The 27,389-nt window shown below is 42.8% G+C and overlaps 1 protein-coding gene across 1 annotated transcript in view; it reads left to right on the top strand.

The window, feature by feature from the left end:
• The first annotated feature begins 4,304 nt into the window (after nucleotides 1-4,304).
• The window catches only part of REV3L (REV3 like, DNA directed polymerase zeta catalytic subunit), a 116,626-nt gene continuing 93,541 nt past the window's right edge, over nucleotides 4,305-27,389 (top strand). The window contains exon 1 of the mRNA XM_032184050.1: nucleotides 4,305-4,443. Coding sequence (XP_032039941.1) covers nucleotides 4,305-4,443 — 139 coding nt within the window. The remainder of the gene's footprint in view (nucleotides 4,444-27,389) is intronic.

Below are 27,389 nucleotides of genomic sequence, written 5' to 3'. Positions count from 1 at the left end.
TGAATTGGGATCTGAAGCACTATTTCCAAAGTACAGCTACCTCCACAAATGAATTCTGCAGCCTAAGTGGCACTTTAGGCCAGTCTGGTATCTCGGGAGTTGCTCAATTCCCTGCTGTTCATATGCTGTGTGTCGAGTTTTAGCTGATAACATCCACACAGCACTTGACTTGCCACTGCTACGATAGGCACGCACAACGCTGCCTTGAATTCTGTGTACCTCGCCTAAGATGCCCAGTCTAATAACCATTCTTAAAACATTAAAGACAGCCACAAACTAATCTTTCCTAATATTTTGCACGGGTGCATGAATTTATCCATTAACCTGCTGTTAAGGCACCCATATGTGAAATGTTTATCTGTTTTCAAACCTCAGATCTGCCTAACTTACAGCTTTCCTTGCTCTTTCATCTCCCAGATCAGATCAAGGTTGCACTTGGCCTAGGTACCTAACACTAAGAAAAGCCTCCAAAGCGAGAATCCTGAGAGAAGACTTGACCCTTATTACTCTTTTGGGTAGGGGAATATTTAAGTTATACTTTCTCAGCATTTCTAGACAGCTTTGAGCCTACCATGAGACCATGGATTCTTACACATGGCAGAGTATGTCAGAGTTCAGTAGTCCAGCACTACCCAGCATAGCACCCAGTGTGTCAGTCTGAAGATTTAGCCTTCATTCACTGAGCCTGTGGTGCACACAGGGAGATGCAGTTCCTGTGCAATGCAGACAGCCTGTCTAGATCAGGACGCCGAGCGTACCAGCTACTACTCCAGATCAGTACACCCAGCTTTTCTCCCCGCAGAAACCGTGTTTCTGCAACCTGAATCGACACTTGAGAAGATGCGGCCCTCACCCGGCCCTCGCTCTGAAACACAGTTGGAATAAATCCAGGGCATCCGCAGAGAGAGGGAGAGCACTCCAAGATTTCAGAGCACAGACCTTCGAAAAACTCGATGTCTTGGAAATCAATAGGCACGCAAACAGGGATACGTAAGGCAGTTGCAAAGTTAAGATGTCCTGTACAAAATGTTACCTTCTGTGTGATAGTTTAACCTTTTAACGCCGTTTTTTAGGATCTTGTTATTATAATTAGGTATTTGGAAGAGGTGTCTTTTCCCTGCCCCCTACCGTGTTTAGTTGCTAGCTGACTGTCTGCTCATGTTTGCATTTATCACTTTTTGTGAACCGTGGGTATCATTTTGTGAATGGTTTTTCGATGTAGGCACAGAGCATGGATTAAGAGAAAGAAAAAACTGACGTGTCTCTTGTTAAAAAAAGAGCATAGCTGTCCTGATTTTACTCCGCATGGAAATCCTACCTTTGAAGACAGCAATCAGTTACAGTGATAACTAATACTACCAGCACTCCATTTTTTACTGTACAGCTGTTTAACCGCATGATTAGAAGCAGCTATATAAGTGAGCTTGATTATTTTCATGCAAATACGTGGCTGGCTAATGGGGAGAACAGCTGCTGCTTAGCAACTGGAGGAGCACAGAAAGGGGGTGACTTGCTTTAAAACTGACTAAAACCTTACATACAGAGTCCATACAGAGTTTGAAGGCAGCTGGGGAAATGGGTGGCAGTGCTCTCTAACCACAACATTTCCTTTTGCAATATTCGACATCCTAGGATGTTGGCATCTTCAGGTAGTAAGGGATCAGCTACAACAAAATGTGTATGTATACACATGCACGAACAACAAATAAAGTGCGTACTAAAGGCAAACCCTGACACACAAGCTGAAATGTAGGGAAATCCACAGACAGACTTTGTTTCCATCACCTCCTGTAAGGGTTACTGACAATACCATCAACACTTCGTTGACTTCGGCAACTTGAACGAGCGAGCAACTTAAGCTACCGCAAGCCAACAGCGCTGCAAGCAGCATTTTCTTTTTCCTCCCTGCTGCTCAAACTCAGCCCCTGCGCCGCCTCCTCCACTGTGCAAGCGCAGACACTCACACACCTACATAACGAGGCAGACAAGGGACCTGATCTAGGTTAAACATAACCCCAACTTTTAGCTGGATCACTTTTACCTGGCTCAGTTCCCACATCCAATTTATTATGCAGCTATTCCAGTACTCGCACTACCATGAAGAGGGAGGCAGGGGACCTCTCGTGACAGTGCTGACTCAAACCCCTTCTGAAAATACATCCTTACCCCGGCGTGACCTTGCAGACAATTCTTTATTCTACTTTCATATCCTCCTTGCAGTCAAAGTGTGTTCTAAGAAATGAAGAGAAACTGAAAAAGTACAGCTAGGAGGAAATACCCAATAAATGTCTTCATGACTAAGACTACCACTTGGATCAAGCTACTTGCATCAAAAAGGAAAGATACTTAATTTTTTCTTAAAGTGCCCTGCAACACATTCAGAAATTGAATAAATAGCCCATAGGAACAGGAAGCTGGCTCTTGGTTAGGTATCAACTTTTCTTGTCTCGGTCCCACTGTCTTCCTTTTTGCAACAGTTCCTCCTAATTCAGAACACAGCCCTCTCTGATTTAATAAACATTTTTTTTGGTAATTAAATAGAAGACTGATTGATGTGCTTTAGCGACTCCTGCTTTGTGCTTCTAAAGATTCCCATTCCAGCTATCCACACTGTCCTGTCATGGGTGGTTGCCTTCCCTTCAGCCAGGCTAGTGCAGGGGTGAACTTGTGCCAGCACCTCATACACGGCACTCGTTCAGAAGGAGCCAGAATCATCCAGTAGCTTAAACGCCTAGGATTATACTCCAACCCAGCCAAGGTGCAGCTACACTCATGTCCTACTGCCTATAACAACAGAATATGGTACTGGATTGGTACCTCCCAGTACAAAAGCGGAGTGTTGACGTTGTAGCACCTTACACCTATGCAGGAAGGGGTGCCAGAGCACAGCTGCCAGTGCTCAAAGATGTCAGGATGTCTTCGGACATCCTACTGTCTTTGATAAGGAGTGGTTGGAAGGTACAGTGTCGAGGAAGTCCTACCATCACGTGAACAGAAAGACAAGAGCACGCAACGAAGTAGTGTCCATACCAAAATCTGATGGAAAACCAAGGAAATGTTGTTAATTACGCAGCAGTAGAAAACATATTAAAATACCAAGGGCTAGAAATTTTTGCTTGCTAACACGCTTGGTAACCTCCTAGCGATTTACTAGTCTGCATGCAGTTCAGGTGTTCATTACAGAACACTCTTTCACTTCCAAAGGTTTTGTTTTCCAAGGATTAGCCTTGCAGAAGTAAATAATAATAATAATAATAATAATAAATTAAAAAAGAAGCTGTAGCTCAGTTATTCTTTATTTGAAAACAGTTTGGGTTTCGGCCCTATTGCAACTACTCACTTTTATGCTACGAGGTTTTTTGAGGACCAGCTAGTTTGACGTTTTGTTTCTGCTTGCATAAAGATGAGTTTAGGGGAAACGGGGGTAAATAAGTGAAAGCAAGCAGCTTATGAGGAAGGAGTAGCTGAACACTTACCCTCGGAGCACGCTTCCTGCTCATTACAGAGAAAAAAAAAAAAAAAAAAAAAAAACAAGAAGGGTGGCAACCTGACCTGCCTTTTGTCTCATCCCCAACCCAAAACACGTGTGGGGAAGATGCGAAACACATGTTTTACGCCTTGGGCTCCTGCCGGGCGTTACAGCTCCACACCCCCGCCCCTTGCCACCTCGCACCCCCCACACCAAGAGGCTGCCCCCATCCCTGAGAGCAGCCGCTTTGCCCCCCTCCCACCCCCGCTGCGCGCATTTCGGGCTTTTATTCCTCTTTCCTTCCCTCCTCTCCGCCTCACTCACCTTCCCGCGGCGAAGGCGGCGCGGCCCCCAAGATGGCGCCGCCTCCCTCCGCCCTGCCCTGCCCTCCCCTGCCCTCCCCTCCCGGTGCCGGCCGTGACGCCATCATCATGGCAACAGCCGCAGCGCGCGCCCGGGGGGGGGGGAGGAGGAGTAAAAGAAGGGGAGGGGGGGCGCGCGCACGCGCCCGGAGCGGGAGGCGGAGGCAGGGAGGGAGGGGAGGGAGAGGGCGCGCGGCCGTGCGCGCGCGCGCGCGAGGAGGGAAGGGAGAGAGGAGAGGGAGGGAGGAGGAGGAGGAGGAGGAGGAGGAGGAGGAGGCGGGCGGGGGGCTGCGCGCGCGCCCTGAAGGCGGGGGGGGGGGTGGCGGGGGGGCGGTTGGAGCCGTTGCGGGCTCCGGTCGCGCGCCCCTGTCTGTGGCTGTGGTGCCGGTGCCGGTGGCTGCCGGTGGCGGCGGTGCCGGTGGTGGCGGTGGCGGTGGTGGCGGTGGCGGTGCGGGCTCGTCGCGGCCAGCACCATGTTCTCGGTGCGGATCGTCACCGCCGACTACTACATGGGCAGCCCGCTGCCCGGCCTGGACCCCTGCCAGGCCCGCTGCCGGGAGGCCCCGGCCGGGCGGGTGCCCGTCGTCAGAGTCTTCGGCGCCACCCCCGCAGGTAAGGACGGACGGACAGACGGACAGACAGGCGGACAGACAGACAGACAGACAGCCCTCTCCTTCCCTCCCCTCACCCCGCTGCGGCGCGGGGCCCGCTGGCGGCGGGCCTGTGGCCGCCCGCCCGGCGGCGCCTGTTGTGGGGGGGGGGGGGGGGGCAGCTCCTGCTCTTTGTGGCTGGGTCGCGGCCCCTTCCCCTCTTTCCTTCCCCTTTTTTTTCCTTTCCCTTTTTCCCTTCCCTTTTTTTTTTTTTTTTTTTCCCTTCCTTTCCCCTCCCCGCCTCTCACCTGCCGGCCCCCCGTGAAGGCTGGGGAGGGAGGTGGTGGTGGCGGTGGGGGGGGGGGGGGGGGGTGACAGAGGGGGGGGAGCGCTCACCCAGCGCTTTATTCCTTTTATTCCTTAATTATTATGACCGTCACGATTCCTTATTATCATTATTATTCCTTATTATTCCCTATTATTCCCCCCCCGGGGGCGGCGGATGCTGCAGTGCAGGCGGGCACGGCCACATGTTGCCCCCCGGGGCTGCCCCGGCTCCCCCCCGGCTTCAGGGTTTGGGGGGGGGGTGTGTTTGGGTTTCGCCCCCCCCCCCCCCTTTTTGCTGTCTCGGTGTGGTTTTTGCACAAACAGCCTCCTCTCCGAGGTGTCGAGGGGTCACCACTCGCCTTCCCTTTATGCTTACGTTGTGTAATGCTGACCTTGGGGATTAAGGTGTTTCTCCATGTTTTATGGACGTGTTGGAAAAGCCACCCCTCGTATACACCAAACATGAAGCGAGACAAAAAAAAAAAACGTGTAACAAAACACCCCAGCAATAGCAAATTTCCGTCATCCGCTCGCACGGCAGAACAGGCATTTTTCATTTTTTCCCCAATTATCTGCTCCCAGATACGGGGAGACGTGAGGCATTAAAGCTGTGGTGAGCTGGTGCATCTCCAGCCCCGAATTGCGAAGTGGATGAGTGGGATTAATAGATGCAATATTGAGGTAGTGGGGCCTATTTTGTTGTAGCTCTAATTTTGCATACAAAGGAGATATTATGTAATAATATTTATGTAATGGCACGAGTAGCTATTTCATTATTAAAAAATGTAGAGCCTGAGGTTGTCTGGCAGGTAGCAGGCTTTGTGTGCGTGCGTGCGTGTGTGTGGTTAACTCATTAAGGCTTATTTTCTGTAAAGAAAATGTTTAGGCTGTGCCATATCATGAATGTGGCATCCTAAAGTAAACAGTGCAGTCGTTTAGTTGTCCGGCTATTAGGAACGCAGTAGGAAACCCTTGGCTTCCCAAACCATAAGCTTTAATGTTAGTTTGCATAATTGAAGTGTTTCTAATTCATCTTGGTTAGAAAGCACGTTTTACTATAGTCTGCAAAGGAAGCATGACTTGGCTATCCTCTCTGCACTTCCTTGTTAAACTTTTTTACGGCGCTCTTCTTTGCTGTCCACCTAATGTTTGTTCATTGTCTTCAAGCGTTTCTTATTGCATCCCTATCTTTATTTTTTGAAAACAAAACAAACAAAAAAAACCCCTGTAAGCCTGTCTGCAGAGGTGTTGGGAGTAAGCAGTCATTGTCAGAAGCAGAGTGCCTGACCTCAGAGAGAGGGCTATCTGATTCTTGGCTCAAGAGTCAAAATATAAAATGAAATCAAGTGCAGTCACATCTCTATTGATGTTTTCCTTGAAGGGAGGAAAAAAAAAAAAGGTAAAACCAGCGTGTGATACACCATATAGGGCAGTGGTGTGTGCTTATTGTCTGGTTTACAGGCACCGTGATGCTTGTCTTCACGTGAGCTGGTCAGGAGGAGAAGAGCCCCTTCTCGTTGGGTTTAACGTGTGCGTCTTGCCTGCAGGCCAGGTGTTCAGTTGCCTCGCTGCCTGCGTGACAGCGAAGCACCACGTCTGCGGTGGCTGCTGCAGCTCCGGCGTGATTAGCTCGGCACGGATCTTGGTATGTTTAAAGCTGCGCGTCCATGCTGTGCAGCTAATTGGGAGTCAGGTTCAGACCGGGCTCCAAACTCCACCTGCTGAGTGACGGGAGATTGATCGGTGCGCGTGAGTGCTTTATGCAGATGTTCAGAAAGTTAAAACGTCTGGCAGCAGCGTGTCTTGTGTCTGGGACCAGCAGTGGACCTTGGGTCTGAAGGCACGTGCTCTTCCTGCCTCTTCTTCTGCAGTCAAAGAGGTGTATGAATGGCAAAGGTTGCCAGGGCTCTTATCTCTGAGGGCTTTTTTTTGTAATCCTACACTTAACCATCGATTTAGAGATTGTACTGGCAAACCATCCCAAAATTAAAGTGGTTTGTGGTAACGGTGGTTGGGGGAGGTAAAACGAGGCTTCTGGTTAAAAATAACGAAGGACTGAACTCCCAGAATGGGCTGTATTTGTGACAATGCTCGACAACTTCTTTTAGGTCTTTTGAAGAAGAAGAAATGTCATTCTATTCAGCGAGACCATGCGAGTCATCTGTTGGCGTCCTACATCTTTGCTGAATAAGAGCTCAAAAGGCAAGGAATCAAAACTTTCCTTAAGCCCAGAGCCCGCCTACTATTTTCTGTTTTTCTGTGAGACACAAAGAGCAAAATCCTGACTGCGATGGCAAACGGCAAAGTGAAGCACTGCGAGAATTTCTGTCTGAATGCATCTTAGCTGGTTAAGCCATTTCGTTTTGTTTTAGTGGTTTGGTGCTTGAAAAGCAGACTTGCACTTCTGTTGGCATAATGGATCGGGCAAAAAGTGAAAATTCAGAAATGCTGCAACGCTGCCACGGCGGTAATACAGTAAAAGCAGTATTAAATTCACGCTTTGTTGTGTAAGATCATAGATACTATTTGATGTAGACGTCTTTGCATTTCTAAAGGAGCCTCGTGATATTGCTTCTTACATTCAGAAACAATAGGCTTTAATTCACCAGGTAATGCTTAACTATGAAACAAGATTTCATTATCTTCTCGGGCAGTATTTCTGTTCTGCTGGCTAGCAATTTTTGTAAATGCTTTTTTTTTTTTTTTTTTTTTTTAATAAAAAACAATAAACCTTTGAGAAATGGCGAGGCCTGTTGGTAAGAATGAAAGCGTGCTGCAAATTGAATTTCTGTTTCTGCACGGTCCTTTCTTTAATTGGTGGCTCTTGAGTTGTCATTCCTGTTGCTGAGTCGTGGCATGTGGAGCTATCAGGGTTGTGATTTATTTCCTGCTAGCTCTTGGCCATTTCAAGGTCTTGGAGTTTCTCCGCAGGATTTCACTGCCTACCTCCAAAGAAGTATCTGAATGCTCAGCTGCGTGTTTGTCAGGTGTTGTTCAACTGCTGAAAGACAGAAGCAAACTGTAAATCCATCCATAAAGAAATCCGGGTGAGAATACGTGTCGTGTTACGGGAGACAGTAATAAATGAGCTGCGGTTGCTAAATTAATCACTTCACTTAACGACACCGAGTCCAAGTAGCTGAGGACACTCTTAAGGCACCCAGAAGATGCCTGTTGGTGCATGATAATGGGTATTTTAAATGGAGAGTCGAAATATTTAAAAAAAATAATAATCCGAATTCAGGTTTGGGTGTGATGTGAGGCTGACACATGATAAATTTTACAGAAATGGGTACATGTTTTGGAATTGCTTTGAAGGCTGTTAGGCTGGGAAATGTTTGTTCAATTGATGGAAGAGACTTTGGGGAAGGCAGATTCAAAATTTACCTAAGGAAAAGCGGTGTGTAATTTGAGGGATAACATAAGACCGCTGTCCTCAACTGCCACTGTTCGTCTCCTTTTGAAGAATTTTTATATTTTGTGTTATGAAAACACTGATTCAAGACTGAATCTTACTTCAGGGCAGCACAAAAGCTCAGCCGAAGAAGAGGATGTTTTTAAGTTACTTCTGGCCGTGAGTTTTTCTGAGGCTGGGCGTAACTGAGAGCAGGGCTTTGCAGCTGACCAAGTCTGAATGTGTTGCAGGTAGGCAGCTGAGTTGGGTTTCTTGGTTTTCCGAGAGGAAGAAAGCAGAGGCAAATGCTCCAGCGCAGATCTGGCTCCCTTCCAGCGGCGGTAGCTCTGCTATGACTCAGTGAGGGGGCCTGCTTATCTTCTCCTGTTCTTCCCTCCCCTTTCCCCCTGCCCTGACCTGGCTAGGCTGTACATCTGATCCCATCCCAGCGCCTCTCTCTCCTCCCTTGCTGCTCACTTGAGAAGGAATGAGCTCATCACAGGAACTCGCTGCTTCTTATGCTCAGCTCAAGATGAACCTTTTTTCCTCCCCTCGTTCTTGCTACCGCTCCAGACACGTTGTCCAGCGATAGCCGTTCCCCGTCGCCTCCTTGTTTCATTATCCCAGCATTCGCAGCCAGGGATCCTTCTGGTTGCCCCTGCTTCCAGTGTGCAGTTCTCCAGAAGTGGGCTCTTCTCTTAAGGCCTTCCAGTCCCTTCACTGGGAGGATATGAGGATGCAGAATAGGTTGCAGCTGCTGTGGTGGGGCTTATGCCTCTGCCTTACCTCTGCGCTCTCCTCCCTCAATACACCCAGGTACAACTGGCCTGGGGCTGCCCAGCGTAGCCCCACGTCCAGCATACCAGTTCTGCACTGGGCAGTGGCAGTCTTCTCAGGCTTCTGCTTTGAAAAATAGCCTCATGCCCATTTGTTTTGCTTTTCTCCAGAGGTTTGTAGTTTCCGTAAGACATGAACAGGGCTCAAGTAGGAATTGAGGAATTTGGGATAAAGCATTTATGCTGAGATTGTTCTCAGTGTTTGAGGTCTCTTGGTGATGTGATTGGGGGTCATTAGCCAGTAACTTACCCGATTTGTAAAAACAATGTTTTCTAGTCCATTTTTTGTTTCATTTGTTGGTTTAGGGTTTTTAACTTTTTTTGTTTTGTATTTTTTAAGAACTGTACTTTTTTGAGTCATTTGTTACCTACTTTGTACAGATCGCCTGCTGAGGTGTTTGAGCAATGAGAGGCTGCCTGAATAAACTGTGAGATTCTGCTCTGCTGGTATGAAACTCGTTAAGTAGCAAATTAAGTACCTGTGTATGTGTAGACTTGCTATAATTGTTTCTTAAATAAACCTTAAAATACTGTGACAAAGCTGATATTCCAATTAGAATCCAGCCCATTGGTTTCATAACCATTGTTCTGCTTGCAGCTGGAGAGCAGCTCTTGGTCAAGTCGCTGAATGTTTGTGCTCTTGTAATTCAATCAGAAATAGATGTGTAACTGGCACGATGTGCCCAGAACCCCTTCAGTTGTTGTAGAGCCCCGAGTTTTTCACCAAGTAGCTATGTCCGTACTGAGTATTGTCCACAGCACCTGGCTTGGAACTCATTTCTGTGCTCAGCACCCCTGGAAGCAGCTTATCAGTCTCAGATACCACTTCCAGTTCTGCTACATATTTCTTGTGGGTCTTTTTTGGCGGCTTGCTGAAATATTTTCTGTTTCGGTGTGTAAGAGGAACCTCCTCAAAATAACACGCTGGGCTGAAAATAGTCGTCTCTCTTATTTTTACCAGAGTAGCACATGGATGTCACAACTGAGGTTGGCAGGATTAGGCAATGTGTAAACACTCAGTGAGAAACAGCTCCTGCTTAGTAATTTTTGCAGTCTGAGCAGACAAGATAAATCTCTGGAAGAAGGAAACAGGTGTGGTAACACCATGCTATCCATTTCTTCTCAGTCTCCTCTTTCAGGCTTCCAGTATCGATCACTTAATACCCTGCTCTGCTAACTGTTGTCATTACCCTGTTTTTGTCCTTTCCTCTTGATTGACTTGATTGACCTCAGCGTGCCTCTGAGAAGGACGAAGATGACAATGAAACGAGCTGTTCAGTGAGAGGCAGCAAGAAACGCCCGCGCTGAAAGATTTATGTTGGAAGTTTGGTCTCAGATGAAGCAGCTGAAATCTTCCGGAACGATTGGACGGCATCACTGGAGATTCAGCCTCTTGTTGTGGGAGATCTGCTGATCAAAGTCTCAGGCCAATTAGCAGCAAACCTTTGAGTGGTTTTGTTTTTTTTGGGGGGGAAGAGGGAGTTGTTTTTTTCTAATTAAGCATTCTGTATCTCCAGCTGTCACAAAGCCAGACTCTGACAAGCCTGCATCTCTTGCACCTCACCTGTCATTGCTGGACGTCAAGTTGACCCTTGATGGACTTGCTGCTTCCTCTCTTTGCCATGTTGTATATACTGTCCCTGCATATTAAAGCTGCACGCCTTCCTCACGTTCCTGTGTACACCTCCTCTATATTAACTTGTTCTGTGGGGAAAAATTGTTTCCCTGTCTATTGAATTGCTATCGTGCATTTCAGGAACGTATTCTTGACAGATGGCGAGATATACCTGGGTAGAGAAAAGAATGGATTTGCATAGGGTCCCACATCACATCAATAGCAAAACTGATAACACAATGAAGCAGTTACTGTCTGCAGGCAGTATTTTTTTTTTCTGTGATACTACCCTGCCCCATGATAAATTCATGTAAATAGCAAAATAATGTTCCCTTATATGTGGAGAAAAGTTATAGTCATGGTAACAATTATAACATTAAAGCCTAGACTTGATTAACAGGGTCCAGGGACTGGCTGGCAAGATCTGCCATGAAATCTGCATAGTTAGGCTGTAATTGCACTGTTGCTCATGATACCTCTGTGTATTCTGCTGAAAACAATTTTGCAGAATGCAGGGGAAGAATCAAATCTGCGAGCGTACAAACAGGCAGTGTTTTCCTGCCTGTGCTACAGTGGCTTTAAGGATGAGGATACAACCCCAAATATGCAAGAATCTAAACAGATATCAAAAAAGTTTGTACAAGATGAAGAGATTGCCTGAAATGCCAACGTTTGCACAGGCTTCATTCATACATGCTTGTTAAGCTTCTCTTCTTTCAAGAGCTGTTTTTTTACAGAGCAGCTATAAGGTGCGTTAGAAGTTTGTGGGTATTTTGGCCGAGTGCTTAAATAAAAACTCGCACTTGCTGGCCAGGAGTGGCTCATGTGAGATATTACAGAGCCATTTGATGTCTGGATGCTCCGGCTTTTCCCTGTCTTGCCATCAGCGTGCAGACAGCCATTTCAGATAATTTCTTCCACCGCTCACGTATGTATGCAGCCCTCACATTGACTGTGTGTTTCTGAGCTCACGTGTGTGGCTTTGGTGTAGGTGTGCGTGCCCTCTCGGATTTTCAGGTTGTGGAGTCTCCCTTCTTGGAGGTATTCAAAACCTGGCTGGACGTGAGCCTGGGCGAGGAGTCCTGCTTGGGCCAGGTGACCTCCAGAGATCCCTCCCAACCCTTGGGTGCTTACTGAGACCGCTCTTGTCAGCACAAAGTGCTCCGTACAGCCTGTTCCTGTCCCCAGGGCAGCATGGTGGCATCCAGAGGGTGTGGAAGGGGTGCCAGCAACCTGGCTTTGAGTTGGTTACCTTACTGCTGGAAAAGTTCCTGGAAGCTCTTGGTAGTATTACTGAAAGCCAGTAGAGATTTGGAAAGAGCATTCGCTGCATATACCATTGCTGGGCTGGGCTCGTCCCTCGGTGACAGGTTCCTTTCCCCCAAATTACAGAGAGAGCATGAGCAGCCACTGCTGATTTACATTCAAATTGCACCTCTATACTGTTTGCTGACTAAAGGAGTGTTTACTACAGCAAGGCTGCATGTCCTATTTTAGGTGCGATGTCAACACGCAGCACTCGGTGCGAATATTGAAAGGGCTGTGTAATGTTGCACCTAATCCATAATACTTGGCATTGCTCCTCAGGGGAGGTTTACAATACAAGTTTTCTGAGTTTTGTATAATGAGATGTATAATGAGTCGTTCATTTTGTGTTGGAAACTACCTAGGTGGTTTGCTGTATAGCACCGATCCTATTAAGCAGTGGGGATTGGAAACTGATTCTCAGCCCTCGTTTCTGCAGGTACTGCCTTCAGATCAGTAATGAACAAATTTTTATTGCTGCCACCCCTATTATATTTATTATCCAGACGAGGGGGTTATTTTGTGGATTTCTTAATATAGCAGCTTTTATGTTTCCTTTTTAAAAGTTACCTCTTTAACCTCGCAAAGGTGTTACAAGAGGCTTTCATTGCAGATCACTCTTCCTTGGTGTTCTTCTGCGTTGTGTTTTTATCCGCTGACCATTAAGCAAGAGGTTTCTGAATTCATGTTTATAAGCAGCAAAACCCATTTTAATATCTGTAAGGAATTAGAAGGGATTAAAGGCTCTTTTTTGTGTTGACATACACTGACAATATTTTATAAATACTTGGAATCAAATATTTTAATATTTGAGCTGTTTGAATTAGCTTTATAGAACCATGGCTTAACCATCTTTGCTGTCAGGCCTAAAAACTGCTGTTAGCAGTAAAAACAACCCAGTGCTGCTCTGACTCTTAGCCGCTGGTGCATTTCCTAACGCAGCTGGGGATGCTGCTGAGGTACGCTGCTGGCTCGCGTTCACCTAGCACCCTCAGGTCCTTCTCTGCAAAGCCTCTTGCACAGATGTGTGGAGTCATTCCTCTCCAGGTGAGGACTTTGTGTTCCCTTTGCTGGACTTCCTGATGTTGCCAATGTCCTGCTGAATCTCACAGCACAACCCTCTGGTGTGTAAGGCACTCCTCCAAATTTTGTATCGTCTGCAAACGTGTTGAGGGTGCACCTGTTCAACGTCCAGGTCACTGAGGTAATCGTTAAACAGTACTGGCCCTGTGTCGACCTCTGGGGTATACCACAAGGGACTTGCCTCTGTGTTACTGCAAGACTTCTCCTCACTCACACTTAATTTCTTACTTCCCAGCATAAGTCAAGGCCGTTTCAGAGCTCTTCGTAGCGTGTTTTGTTGTTACCTCTTCGTTTATTTAACAATGTCATCCTCTGGGTGACTGAATGTGTGCTTCGTTTCATTCCTGCTTACAGACAGGTTTGTTTTGTAGTGCTTGTAACGCTTATATGTAGATATCTCAAGTATACTATAACTATATAGACCCCAAAATTATAATTTTTACATTCTATATTTTTATGGTGTGTTTCACCTGAACAGAAAACGTGGGAATGAGACAAAATAACTGCATGTAAGTCATCTTCTGACTAAAACTGTGTTCTGTATCACAGTTACTACTTGAAATCCTCCCATTTTCCCTACTTTGGGAAAAGTGGCATTTGTTGTGAATAAAGTAATTTAACTTGCTGTGGTAATTGAGGCCATTCTTTATTACATTTTTAATGTATAGCTCTTCATTAATTTGTGCATTCCTCTATGCTAGACAGGTTTGTAAACCTGCAGATCCCATGCAGAGATGACCCTAGTATCATCACAGGCTGGATTCCTGTTTTGAGTCTGATGCATGAAAAAAGAAAAATCCAAACCAAAAACCTTAGGACGGGTGGGAAGAAACAAAGTTTTGCTAAGCATTTACAGACTGTGCCAGCGTGTCAGATTTTGGTGAGCTTGTGTTCTTATGCCAGCAGTTGGAAGCCTAATCAAAGAAATAAATCGGTGTTTTTAACCACTGCTGTAATAAAGATGAAAGGATTGAGAACAGAACCCAGTTGTTTTAGACGGTGTGCAGATAATGGTGGGTAGTCCTCGCTCCAAGAAAATTGTGTTCTGCTTAAACGGGATGTTAAAAGGTGCAGAAAGAGCGATCTGTTAGGAAAGCAGATGGCGTGGCGATATTGCCAGTCATTATTTTGAAGTGGAATTTTGTAGGAGGGATTGCCTGAACGGAAAAACAGGACGAGGGGAGGATGTGTTGAAAGGCAAGCCGGGAGCGGCCGGGGATATGGAGAGCATGTGAGGTGAGGTGGGGAGGGGGAGGCGGGTGAAGCAGTGCTGAGGGCCAGGCCTGTGGAAAACAGTGATGTTGGAGCAGCAACCACAGGGACCAGTTATCTGGAGCTGCTCCCTTCTGGTTTCACTCGCTTTGACCCTTGGGGCTGGTTCATCCCCTGGAATTTCTTCTCTCCAGCCTGGTGGCTGGAAGCAGAGGAGGTGTTACACGAGGTTTGTTGCTCTGTGCAATGGGAGAAGAGGAAGAAAACAAAGCCCCCGGTAGCCAGAACTGCCCGAGAGGTGCGGAGCGTCGTGGGGAACTACAGTATCCTCAGGAGGATTTGCAGTTTGCAAGCACCTCTTGTGTTGTGGGCTTTCTTGAAAACTTGTATCACTGTTTGTAGGTGAAGGGATGTGAAAATGTAAATAAAATGAATTCTGAATACCCTGTGTTCCACTTCCCAATGCATCAGTGGCAATAAAATAAAACCAGGCAGACTTCAAGCCTGGCGTTGCAGTGTGAAGCATGCGGGAGAAAATACATCTTTTGTTGGCAGAGGAAGATAGATGGGTCCACATAACACGAGTATGTATGTGGCAGATGTGTAAATTAAAAAAGGAGAGGAATGAATCACTTCAAGTGATCAGCTCTTTAGTGGAAACGATGCTTTCAGTAGCTTGCTCTTAGGTTGTGTTCCTCAGTTGCCTCCATACAAACCTTGCTCATTTCGTGTAAGCTCGGTGCGTTGGGTAGGGAGGCACCTTAGCAAGGGTTTGTTCTTCCCAAGTTCATCTTCAGCATTTTCAGGATGTCGTTCTCTTACACAGCTCACTAGCAATGCAGTGTTTTAATTTGATAAATAACCTGGCTTCTGTAGCTGCCTGACTCCTAGCAGGCTGTTTAATTTCACCAGAAGTTTGAATCCTGTAGTTCTAAAGGGTGAGTGATTGCATTTCTTACAACACCCTCCTGACCAGAGATTTCATATTTTGATAGCAGTACCTTCATGGTGAGAAGCTGAAGTGTAGGCATTTGAAAAGAACATGGTGGAGATAAAATGGTGATGGAAAAATGACAGTAGACCAGAATGGCGGTGGCACGGGCACCTTTAGTCCTTATTCAAGGTCCTTTCTTGTGTGTGACTAAAAGAAAGGTGAACACCGTGTGATATACATACAACATGCTCTAGTGGATTCAGGTGACTGAGGTATTTCTTGAAAGCTCAGTAGTCCCACGTCCTGCGTTCTCACAGATACCCTCAGTTACATCGTTGTGAATGAGCTGAGAGAGCACCGTAACAGTTAACCTTACGCAGAGCTTTACCAAATGCCAGGCAGCACTTTTAGAAGTTGCTCTCTTATTTTCCTAGTCTGGATGCAGCTCAAGTGAGCAGAATAATTTACATGTTGCATACTACGTTCTCTGCTATGTGGTAGACAAATCGCAGGCAGACATGGCATCGTTACCATTTACGAACCTTCTGCAGGACGACTTAAACTCCTCTGAAAAACATTTCCTTCTTGGAACAATCTTAAAGAAGGGGTGAAGGCTTAGTGGGAACTAGGTCAGCATTCACAGGGGTTTGGCTATCGGGGTGGTGCTTGGGCTTTATATTTTTAATCCTCTGGTGTGTATACATCTCTTTGACTCCTGTGCGAGTTCCACGTTAGCCCAGGCGTAGGGTTTCTGGAGTAAAAAGCTGATTCATCGCTTAATCAAGTGTCTATATCTAAATATTGTCCTCTTGTTGCAGATAAAGCCTCAGCTATTGCAGCATTCATAAATATAGGCAGAAATGTCAATGAGTCTCTTTCAGTTCCTTTCGAGACTTTGTGATAAGTTGGTTTAGGAGAAAATCGGATGAATAAGATTGCATTATAATGCTTTTATCGTCTGAAGATAGTTAATTTGATACACAGCAGTCGGGGGAAGCACAAGTAACGTTTAAAACTGTAGTACAAAACGTTGGCAGTTTTTGTAGCTGCTCTGCAGCAGCCATCAGTTAAATCTCAAAGCTTGATCGTACAGGTGAATATGTGCGCACGTCTCTAAGGTTATTTCCTATGAGCTTTCGAATCTAGTAGCTTGCATTTTTTATTTTATATTAATATTTTTCAAGGTTTTGTGATGTGCAGTATTGACCTGGAATTTTAGTCCAAGGCTTTGATGCAGTAGCAGTCACTTTGCATGAATGTGGCTTTCTGAAGCCATTCATTTTTATTTTTTTTTGCCTTGATTTTGTACCAATAAAATTGCGCTAGTGATTTTACACTAGGAACTCACTTAGAATTGAAGGGAATGGGTAAGAGGAGGGGAAAGATTGATGCAATGCATTTGCAGAGCTGAGGAGGTTTGGGGGATTTGTTTTTATGGAGGTAGGCTCAGTCTGTTGCCCTCAAATAATTGGGTTCTTCGTGCTACTACAGCATAATTTAGGTCGTGACTATTCTAGGGCTGAAAATAACGTTGCAGGGTATTTTGTGAGCTTATGTTTGATGTTGTAAGAAGTAATTGGAGAAGGGTACACGATTTTCTACTGCTTTTTTTTGTTCTTAAATGTTTCACATTACAGAAGCTCTGCAGAAGGATTCTGCTATGTTTCAGCTGATCAAAACACTACAAAAGGCTGTTGCTGGTACTGGAGAGAGCGTATTCATGTGAAGATTGCAGGAGGAGACATACAGAGGACGAAAATACAACTCGGGGAATTAGAAGTCCATTGCATCTGCAGTTGTGAAGGAGTCTCTTTTTTTTTTTTCCTTCAAAGCATTATTAGAAACAGTTTCTAAATTTCTCGAAATACGTAGTGATTTGTTACAGATACCAAGCCCTTCCTTACTGTAAGGAACTCATTACCGTACCATACAAAGTTAGATACATTCTGGTATTCTGGGTGTAAGCCAGGCTCTTCGGTATCTGTAAACTGTATGTTTAAATGTATACCCAGAAGCACAGTCTTTCTGATGGAATAGACCCCAGTGTTGCTGTTACAAATCCCATGATATCCAAAATTTTATTTAAAACTACGTTAAAATTCAGTCTAATTTTGATTTTTCACCTCTTCTTGCAGTTAAGTCGTAACTGGAAAATTCTTTAAGTGTTGTATTGCAAGCCTTTATTTTCATACAGCATCAGTGATCATTGGAGGCATGTTTTTAGGATAGGTGAGGAGGAAAATGTGGTAGGGAGAGCTATCCCCTAAATCTTTAGCTCTGCCAATATTTAGTTACTGGAGTGATTGGTTATGATTGCAGCCTCTTGTTGTTATACTTGGAAGTGTATATTTTATTTGTTGCTGTGGGTTCATTAGAGAAAATGGAAAAAGTTGGTAAAATATTGTTTAAAAATGAGTTTAAAAAAAAAAAAAAACAACTAATGAAAGGTGACAGTTTTACATATACGAAGGGAATTATTTCTAGTAAAGTTTTATAAAGGTGGTGTCAGTTCTTTTTTGGCATCTAAGTATTGTTAAAACCAGGTTATTGCTACTGATTTGTCAGCTCAAATCTGTTGGTGGCACTGCTGCTACTTGCCTGGCTATTTCTCCGCTGAATCTTACAATGCCAGCGGAAAGGGCAACATGGTGTGGTTGTCATAGTGGTAGGGAACTGGACCTGCCTTTGGGAATTCTTTCCTTGTTCCAGCTAAGGGGAAAAAACAACACAAAACCACCGTTGTTACTGCTGTTAGAGTGCTGATCAATTATATTTTAAAAAGAAAGATCTTTTCTCCTCACAGTGCTTGTGTTGCTCTCCATTTTGAAAGAAATGTGAGAACTAAATGTGGCTTTAACTATGTAATGCCTTTAAAAATCACTTTAGGAAAGAAAATGAAATTACATATTCTGCAGTGCAGCAGCCGTTTTACAGCGTCTGATTACAATAATTGTTTTCTTCCCAAGCACTGTGTTTTAAGCACTCTCTAATTTTAGCGTTTAATGTATTGTGATTATTAGTACACAATATAAAGGAACTTTATATTCTCTGATATTATTTGCCAGCCAGGATTGGAACTAAAAGGAGAGAATATGTGGGTCTTTGGATTTTGTTTTTTCTCTGTAAGGAAGCAGTCTTTTTTTTTTTTTTTTAACCTTTTTTTTTCTATTTCTGATGATTTTTGAGGTGACCAACAGAATTCACCACCGTGGTACGTTCCATATATTACAAGGAGAAAAGTGTGTTTTCATCAACCTGTGTTTTAGTAGCTGCCAGCATTTAGAAGAAGGAAATCTCCAAGTTGATGTTGGAGGCTGGCCATGTAAGAGGATAAGGCGCCAACTGCAGGGAGCGTTGTTTTTCTGGCAAATAGCTTCTGTGTACACTCATCCCTAACTCGGAATTAAATCCGATCTGAGCTGGTTTCCGACTTTGCGAGTTACTTGAAGTTCAGCTCTGAATTAACGAAGCACAGGTCACATCTGCAGTGAAGATTGCTGCTGTTTTGACTGGGTTTGGGGTTGTGCAAGGGCTTCAGGAGCACTTTGTCCCATTCAGCAGCTTTGCAAAGAGGCTCGGTTGCAACTGGCCATCAGTGCCTCTCATCACTAACCTCTATGGTTAACTGTTTAGCTTAAAAAAGACTTCTAAAATCATCTCTCACAAGGCCCAGGGGTACTTCTGCGTAGGCCTAATCATAGACAAAAGGCTTTACTCCAGAGAGGGTTTGTCGTGGCTGGAACTCATGTTGTTTGCTATTAAGATTTGCTCAACCGGTTCAGAAATCTGTAAAAATTCAGACATTTCCTACTGTTGCTAAGGAATATGATGAAAATGGAATGACCTTCTCCAAAAGTGAAAAATAAACAGCGCAAAAGAAACTAGATACAATTAAAACACGATTTCCATTAGCAAAATGTGGAAAAAAGTGAGAAATGTAGTAAAAGATTATAATTCCTGTTTACTTAGAAATAGGCTGCCTTTTTCTTTGAGGGGGAACACGAGTAGTAATGCTCTGTAATTGTCTGTTGGTAACAGAGATCTCGATTCCCTAGATATTGAACAGTAGCAGCCACAACAACAGGATTAACGTGTCAGATCTCACGGTAAAGATGTCTGGTAAGTAGCCAGTTGCAAGAAATCACGTGTGAGATCTTTCTTTGTTGTAAGACAGCTTCTTAATATTTGGGATGTTATTAAAATTTCAAGCGACGATTCCTCGGGTGCAAAGCAGTTTGTCAGTAGATTCTCTAGTTAATTTGGTTCTACAACATCAAGACCTGATTTTTGAAAGGACATAACATTCACAATTCCTATAAAATCAGGGTATTTCTGGCTGCGTCCAGGAGTTCCGCCCTTATGGTCTGTCTTTTTTTTTTTTTAATGGAAATGTGCTACAAATGTTTTCCTTTAGAAACAATAATTGGAGCCCTGTTTCCTTCTAATGCATAATTGTCAAGGGTAGTTACTTATTTGTAGGGGAGAATAGACAGAACTCATAGTCTCATTTCTGCTTTGCGTATGCGGTTAAGCTTTTTGTTTCTTAGGGTCATAATTTTTGTGTGATTGGCATTTTTCTTGCAGTCATAACTTCAGGGATATTTTCTCCTCTCCCTATGGGAAGTTCATGTCCCAAAGCAAATTTTAGATTCCAAGTCCTGAAAACCTGATAATGGCAAGAAAAATCTAAAGACTTGCCATATCAAACCTCTGCAGTTTTAGGAAGTACCTGTGTTGTTTGGTCATTATTCTCTACTTTTGCTAATTAGAGTAACTATAAATCGGGTTAAATTCTTGCTAATTCATGCATACAGTTAGTGAATGAACTTGTGCTTTAAGTTGCGTGGGTCGTTTTTAATTTGCTAATCAAGAGTGAGGATTGAATGACTTGTACAAGGTCATGGAGTGGTTGAAGAGGGATTCACCCCACTTGCCTTTGGGTGTCTTAATCACAGTGGCATTTAAGATAACGGCACGAGGCCATGCCTCTAACAATTCCTCACAAGATCCATGCCTTTTTGCCATAATTTTGTGTGCAGAGTTGTACAACGAAAGTAATGAGAAATAGAGTGGAAACAGACATTGTGGAATATGTACTGAAAAGTCATAAAACAAAGGGTGTTATTAAAAAGCTATATTTTCAGGGGAAATAAAGATGTCCGTTTTCATCAATTTCAGCTTATTTCATTAAAGTTTATGCTTTTTTTTCAGCACGTGTATTAGTAAGGTTTTTGAGTATTCTGTCCTGATAAATGATTTAGGAGTGACAGCACAGCGTTTTGTTTCCTGAAGGTTTGAGTTCCGATTGTGCTGCGTCTTCTGATGTTTTGACCCACTTTCAGATACTAGGCTGTACGTATGCTAGTGCACTTCCACTTTCTAAAAAAATTATTTGAAGGCTTGTCCCTGACACAGTTTGGCTCGCACAGTTCCTTTCTTTAACAGAAAAAAAAAAAAAAAATCCTGGACAGGGAAACTTGGCAGACAGTCATATTGGAAAATAATAAACATGCCTCTGCCAGAAGTGTTTGAATTTGTTACAGTCATCTGGTCTGGACTAGTAGCTGCTTAGAGATCTATGAATAGCAACAGGAGAGGCAGAGGAGCAATTTTTCTACAGGCATAGGGTTGAAACGATGCATATTTGGAAGTTTGCCTTTGTCATCAGAGTTGGAAACGTAGTTCTTCTCTTCAAGTTTTCCTGGGGAAATTAATAACATGTAATATGAGATAGAATTCAAAAATTTTGGTGGGACATTCATTTTAGTACAAGGCAGTGAAGAAACTCCCCTAGCGGCACTGACGAATGATGTTCTGACCAAAGATAAGGAAAAAATAGCCTAATCTATGTTTTTAGTTCTCAAGGTCTTTTGTTACTTCTGATGGCGACTCTTCTCTACTGCTAGAAACAAAGGAATTCTTTGTCTCTCGAGGGGCCGGAGCTCCAGATGTTCCTATAGGCAGCTTCTGGTTAGAGTTGCCCAAGCCTTACTGTTACCTTCTCTCGATACAAAGTTTTCAGGTTGGTTTCCCAGTTCACAGCCATCACTCTTATTAATATGACGTAGCGGTCACCTTCTGTGTGAGAAGTTCCTCTTGATCTGTGGTTTGCTCTGGAAGCACTTCTCATGTATTTTACTTTTAATATATTCAACTTAATTGATCAGGCTTTGAAATGATCACTAAGTGTTGTTCCCAACTATGCAAATACTTTTTAAACACATGTTTATTCCTGGTTATGGTCATGTGTTTGCTGCAGTTGTCCAAGTGTTGGAGTGTTCACTGGAAGAATAAAAGTGGAAGAGCAGTAAGATGTTAAGAGTTCAGATTTGTTTTGTTCCGATGATTTCCTGTGACACTATGGAAGATGCTTCTGCTATCTATAAAAAGAAAATAAAGCAGAAGAGAAAACTAAATTAGTAAATTGGCACAGTGCTGTCCATGTAGTCTGACCAAAATAATTTAAATCTACATTATCATATTACCTTTTGGTCTAATTGTCAATAAGAAACATATCTCTTCTGTTTCTTTATTGTCTTGGACTTTGTCTCTGCTATCAATACTTCTAGCTTCTTTTGTTCTGGGTGCCAGAACAAGTTGAGGTATGTCTCTTGTTTCTTAAACTCATTGTTACTAATGGCATCTTTATCATCCAGAGGGTTGAATTAAACCGACTCAGCTCTTCTCATAAGGGCCAGGAGCTGGGACAGCAAAATAGATTTCAACATCTAAAGTAAAAGTCATGCCATTAGTAGTGGAAATAAAATCCAAGTGCTACATAAATCTGCAACTCAGGAATGGGATATTTGTGTTCTGTTGTACTGGTGTTCTTAGAGACCTCTTGCTTTTCAAAATCAAGTATACCCTGAGAGATGACGGTGACTTTATACTCCAACAGCCCCCAAACATTTTCACTAATTAGCAGTGTTTATGGACTGTGAGCTAACTGCATCAGCAACTGTCCGACAGACCTCAGTGAGTAGAAAATTGGAGACATGATTTGAGAGTATGCTTCTGAACTTGTATAAACTTACTCATCTGTCTCCTGACACTCATTAGAGTGAAGTTGTTGCATGACTTCAGGAAGACAACCTTTCTTTTCAACTCTTGGAAATTTAAATAATTGCTTCTGAGGAAGACTCTTAAGGGCTCTCTTACAGTGTGCCTTCACTAAGCAATTAGTAGTAGTGCTTTTGGTTCTTGCCCAAAAGCGTATCATACCATTTATATTAACAACCTGCTCATGGTTTCAAATTCAGTCAAATTTACTGCCTTCTGGGAAAGCCATAGATTAGAATTCAAGCACGTTCCTTACTCAAGCTTGCCGTGACAATGCAGGAAAAAATATTTAATGGCCTGTAGTCTTCCAGTCCTCTCGCTGCAGTTTTTGAAGGGCACACAAGCAGGCATTATGGCTGGTACAGGCTCTTGGGGGATCTCAGCATGAACAACTGGAATATGCCGCTGGAGGTACATGGATGGATGCAAAAGGTGTGAGAGAGCAGAATCGCAGTACGGTGGTTTACAAGGCTGACCTGGATCTTCAGGTTCATCGGAGTTCTCATGGGGTAAACAGAATAAAACAAAAGCTATTCCCACAGAGACGTAGGCAATTGCGTCTCTGAAAAGGAAAAGAAAAATATGTTCAGTAGCTTCTAGTAGTCTTTGTTCTCCTTTAGTGGCAGCTTCTACTATTCCAGTAGTTGCACCACAGGAAAACAATGGTTTCGGAAGATTGCCATATGTCTATTCTGCCATCAGCTGAAAAGAAGACTTCATAAATGCTTCTGTTTCTGTAAGCCCTTGGGTAAAAAGCACCAGAGCCACTGAAGAAAGCCAATTAGTATGGAACTTACTGGTTTCAAATGTTTGCTTTGCAGTCATTTCATTAAAAGGTATAGTCAAAGCGCATAAAATCACATCTCGTAGCTAACCTGTAGTGTTAGCCCCAAGTTTTACCTCTGTTCCTTTGATAAAGAGATTGCATCCTGTTAACTTACCAAGCGTATGTTGTCCTGGGAAATGAATGGATTGGTTTTCGTTGTTTTGACTGCTTCCCATTTTGAGCTGACATTTAGTCCTAAAATTCTCCAATGTTCTTTTTGTTGTCTTGGTTTTCTTTGGGTCTGCACTACCCATGCTTTTGTATGAAAAACCCTTTGATTAATACAGTGAGATGTCTGTATTTTATTTGGATGTTGTTGTTTCTTCAGTTATCAGTCTGAAGTGAGGAGCTTAATGAAGTCCTATGGGTATCTTATATGTGGGATGTCTTCCATCCTATTACTAAAACGTGTAGCGTTTAAACAGATAAAAATTGTGGATTTACTTTGATCCAGCTCAACGGTGATGACTATTGGTATTTTCTCAGCACATTGAAAATGCACCTTCTCTTGACTTTTCAATTCAAGTTGCTTTTGATCATCTATTGAAATCAGAGGCTTAATAGAGGATGATTTGAAATAGCTGTGTTAAACTTATATGGATCTTTGATTCCTTTTTCTAAACGTGATAATCTGTAGACTTGAATTTTCAAAACCTAAATCAGTAAAGTTCTCTTAGTGAACCGGTATATGCAGGTTTGTGTAATGTATACTGTTCCCTGTCATCTTCAGTTTAAGCAGGATTGTGTGCGAAGACAGATTTCCTAGAATATTAGCAGCAATCCCAAAGGACATGAAAGAAAGCACTTGGGAAAACAGGTAGAACTGCGATTTGTCTTCCTAGCTTTGATTTCAAATAAGAATCAGTTCTGTAGTTGTAATTGCAAAGAAACGTTCAACACTAAAACTAAGTCCAATAAAATACTGTCAGCTTGAGCTTGTCAGAGAGCTTGAGGCAACAGCTCTGAGGTATGAACAAGCTCGTTCTTAACTTTGCCGATTTGAGTGCCAATAATGATGTTTTAAAATGTCAGAGTATTTTACTATTCTGATTTTAGTATTTACTATTACTATTTATCAAGTTTTAGAAAGTAATACCATGATGCATCTTCTCACATTTTGAAAAACACAGAGCCTAGACAGGCTGGCAGAGTCAGTGAAATAAGCAGGAGTACGTATGTACATGGGTCGTAAACCAAACAGCAACAAACTCGATGTGACTTTTCTGAAATAAATATTGTAAAAGTTTAGACATACTGATATATTTATTGTCAATTCAGGGTGCTATACTTACAGGGCATACATGCGTTCATTTGTGAAGTTTAGAGATAATTTCTCAAGGAAAAACTATCTTCACTGCTTTTTCTCTTGTTTCTCTTTTGTGTTAGGATAAAGGTTAACTGTGAATGAATGGCTTGAACTTTTGTCAAGATATGTTGAAATAGAAGCTGAAGTCAAATTTAAAAAAAGAAGACAACAAAATATGTTGAATAAAGTAACACATACCTTTATCCTTAAAAGCTGACTGGACAAGGTCCTGGGCAACATGTTCTAGTTGATCCTTTGAGGTAGCTGATGTTTTCATCTAGTTGGTGCTTTGAGCAGGGAGGTTGGACTTGGTGGATCTCCAGATGTTCCGTCCTCAGCGCTTCTGTAATTCTGTTAATGGGACCGATGTATTGCGTTTCAATTAATTGAATTAAAACAGTTGAATTAAAATATTCAACTAGTTTATATTTGAAAATATTTTGTTCTTTGGTTTTGTTGAACTAGTTCAACTCATTCTGTTGTACTCAGTGAAAAGAAAGCCACTTCTACCTAGTGTTTATTCATACAACCTAAACTAAAACCAACTTTTGAGCTTTGAATGAATATCATTGAGCTGATTGAAAAAAAAAAAAATAAAGTGAAGATATGTTCTGCATCTGTTTCTCTGACAGAGACTGTCACAAATGGGATTTAGAAAAAACTGTAATTCCAGGTTGCTTGCTTTTCCATTTCCATGGTTTGATTTTTCTTTTAAAATGTTTGTGTTGTACATGGCTTCTTTAACTTTAAAAACCATTTAATTGAAATGATGTTAATGGATTGCATCAAACTTAAAACCTCAGTGGAAGTTGTTGTACTTTCAAACTTAATCCTTAAAAGGTTTGCTTTAAAAGGAAAGGGTTTGTTTGAAAGTTACTTAAATGGAAACAATTCGGTTTTATGGCTGTCTCCTACTAATATGACCCTATCAAAAAGGTTTAATAGTTTTTTTGGTATTTAGTTGCTGAGGCTTTTTTTTGCATCCATTTTGTGAAAGAGTCTAATGGCATTGCCCAGCACTTAAGTGATTTAAGGCTCAGGTCTGGGTTGATTATGTTTTAGTTCACATTGATTGGTCTTTTCAGAAATGTGATTAGTCGATAGTACTGACATAATTCATGACTGCCTAAAAATGTAAGGGTGACAGTTAACCGTTTGGGTAAAGGACTGTGATTTTAACCAGGTGGAATTAAGGGAGAAATTCAGCGCTGCTCAGAGGTACACCATAGTTGTTCATGGTGACACACCACAGCTGTTCCACTCAAGCATTGCAGACTTCAAAGAACTACCAGAGTTTGACAAGAGACACACTATTAAGGCAGTAAATGATTAAATCTTCAATCAGGGAACAAAGGCAAACAGCCAACACTTGGTAGAATTTGCATAGTTCAGATTAAGTTACATTTGATTGTTGGCATTTAACAGCTCACTTAGCATGCAGAGTATCCCTTTAGCAAATTTTCATTTGTCAGTTTTGGTGATTGCAATGAGTACCAAAGAATTTTAAACTAGAAATGTTTCAATGCAAGTGCAAAGATGCAGAGCATGACAGTACTCTGTTAGTCCTGCGTGTAAAATTCTGGCACGCAGACGTTTCAGCTGCAGTGCTGCTGCTTTGAACACACATACACGCCATATTTGTATAGCATATATAGTTAAAAACATTGGATATTTGAAAATATAATTATGTATTTTGCATTTAGTTTGCTCTTTTTTACCTCTATGGTAAAAAAATATTAATTCTTGCATGCTTTTGCACATGTGTTTTTGATATAGTAATTGATGCATTTTTGTGTTTTTATTTTTCCACTGTTTGTTTGTTTTATTGCAGCTTTATTGTTCTTGAGCCATGTGCCATGAAGTGTAAGTATGTTGCTTTTTTCTGTTCTAACGAACAGCAATATTCATTGCAACTATAATAAAACTAAGAAAAGTAATTTTTTGAGAGTATAAGACGCAGAATTGCTGCTTGGTGATTTAAAAAAAAATAGTCACTGTGATGTAGAGAATTCAAGGTCAAAGTTTTTCTGATCGAGTGTGTCACCTGGCGCTGTGTGCTTTCATCTGTTTTGAATTATAGTATGTAGCTGCAGAGTAAGTGCTGGAGTTTTATTTTTGGAAAAGTTTAACTTCTACTCCCTTTAAGGAGCATAAATATTCCTCATGCTTTCCAGGAGAAGCTACTGGTTGTTGTATTTATAATAAACTATTTTAGTGCAAGTGTATTGTATGATTGATTTGTATCGATGAAGTATAATGCTGATAGAGTTCATGGAAGGCAAAGAATTACAGAAAGTTAGGTAGTGCAACAGTCACACGTGTAAATCACTCAAAGTTCGGATGTTCAAACAGGGAGTGGCATATATAAGAACAGAGCACGTCAGTGGTGTCCACAGTACAGAAAACAATGGCTGTGGCATGAGTTTTGGGTGATTGCAGACAAGCTGCTGAGTGAATCTCCGTGTGATGCTGAAGAGCTGGTGTCATTTCGGGTCACATGAAGAACAGGAGAATGCTGAGGAGGTTGAAGGTAGCGTATGTGAAACGAGTGGCAAACAGCGTCTCTGACTCCTGCACCGATGTATTTTAAGTGATGTTGATAAAACGGAGATCAGAAGAGAGCTCAAACATGCTTGTCCTCCTCTAGAGGATACTAAGGCATGTTGTCATGAGATTGCACCAGGAGGGTGGGGAAGTTCTAGTTCTGTACTAGAAGTTCTGGTGCAGTGGGGAAAAACACAGAAAGAACAAATACCTTGAGTTTAAGCTAGTCAGCATCTTAAATACTCAAGTAAAGAAGAGTTTCAGAGTGTGAGGCATTTGGGACTGCCTGCTCAAGGAAAGTGGTAGCTGCCTCTTCTCTTAAAGCCGGACATTGATCTTCCTTCTAGAAAAGACCGCTTTTGTCACAAGCTGCTGGGAGACCAGGTTAACTTGCAGGTCTGCAATAATCTGGAAGGCAGATCCAATGATCACATCTTCCCCCATACATTAAAGTACACTAAATACCAGTCCACTCTGCCAATACAATGCCCCTGGGCGCAAAGTTCTGCTTCTGCTCCCGTCTCAGC

Source organism: Aythya fuligula, chromosome 3 (genome assembly GCF_009819795.1).
Source record: "Aythya fuligula isolate bAytFul2 chromosome 3, bAytFul2.pri, whole genome shotgun sequence".
Lineage (NCBI taxonomy): Eukaryota > Metazoa > Chordata > Aves > Anseriformes > Anatidae > Aythya > Aythya fuligula.
The sequence above is the reverse complement of the archived record's forward strand: the minus strand, read 5'-3'. Positions and strand labels throughout refer to the sequence as shown.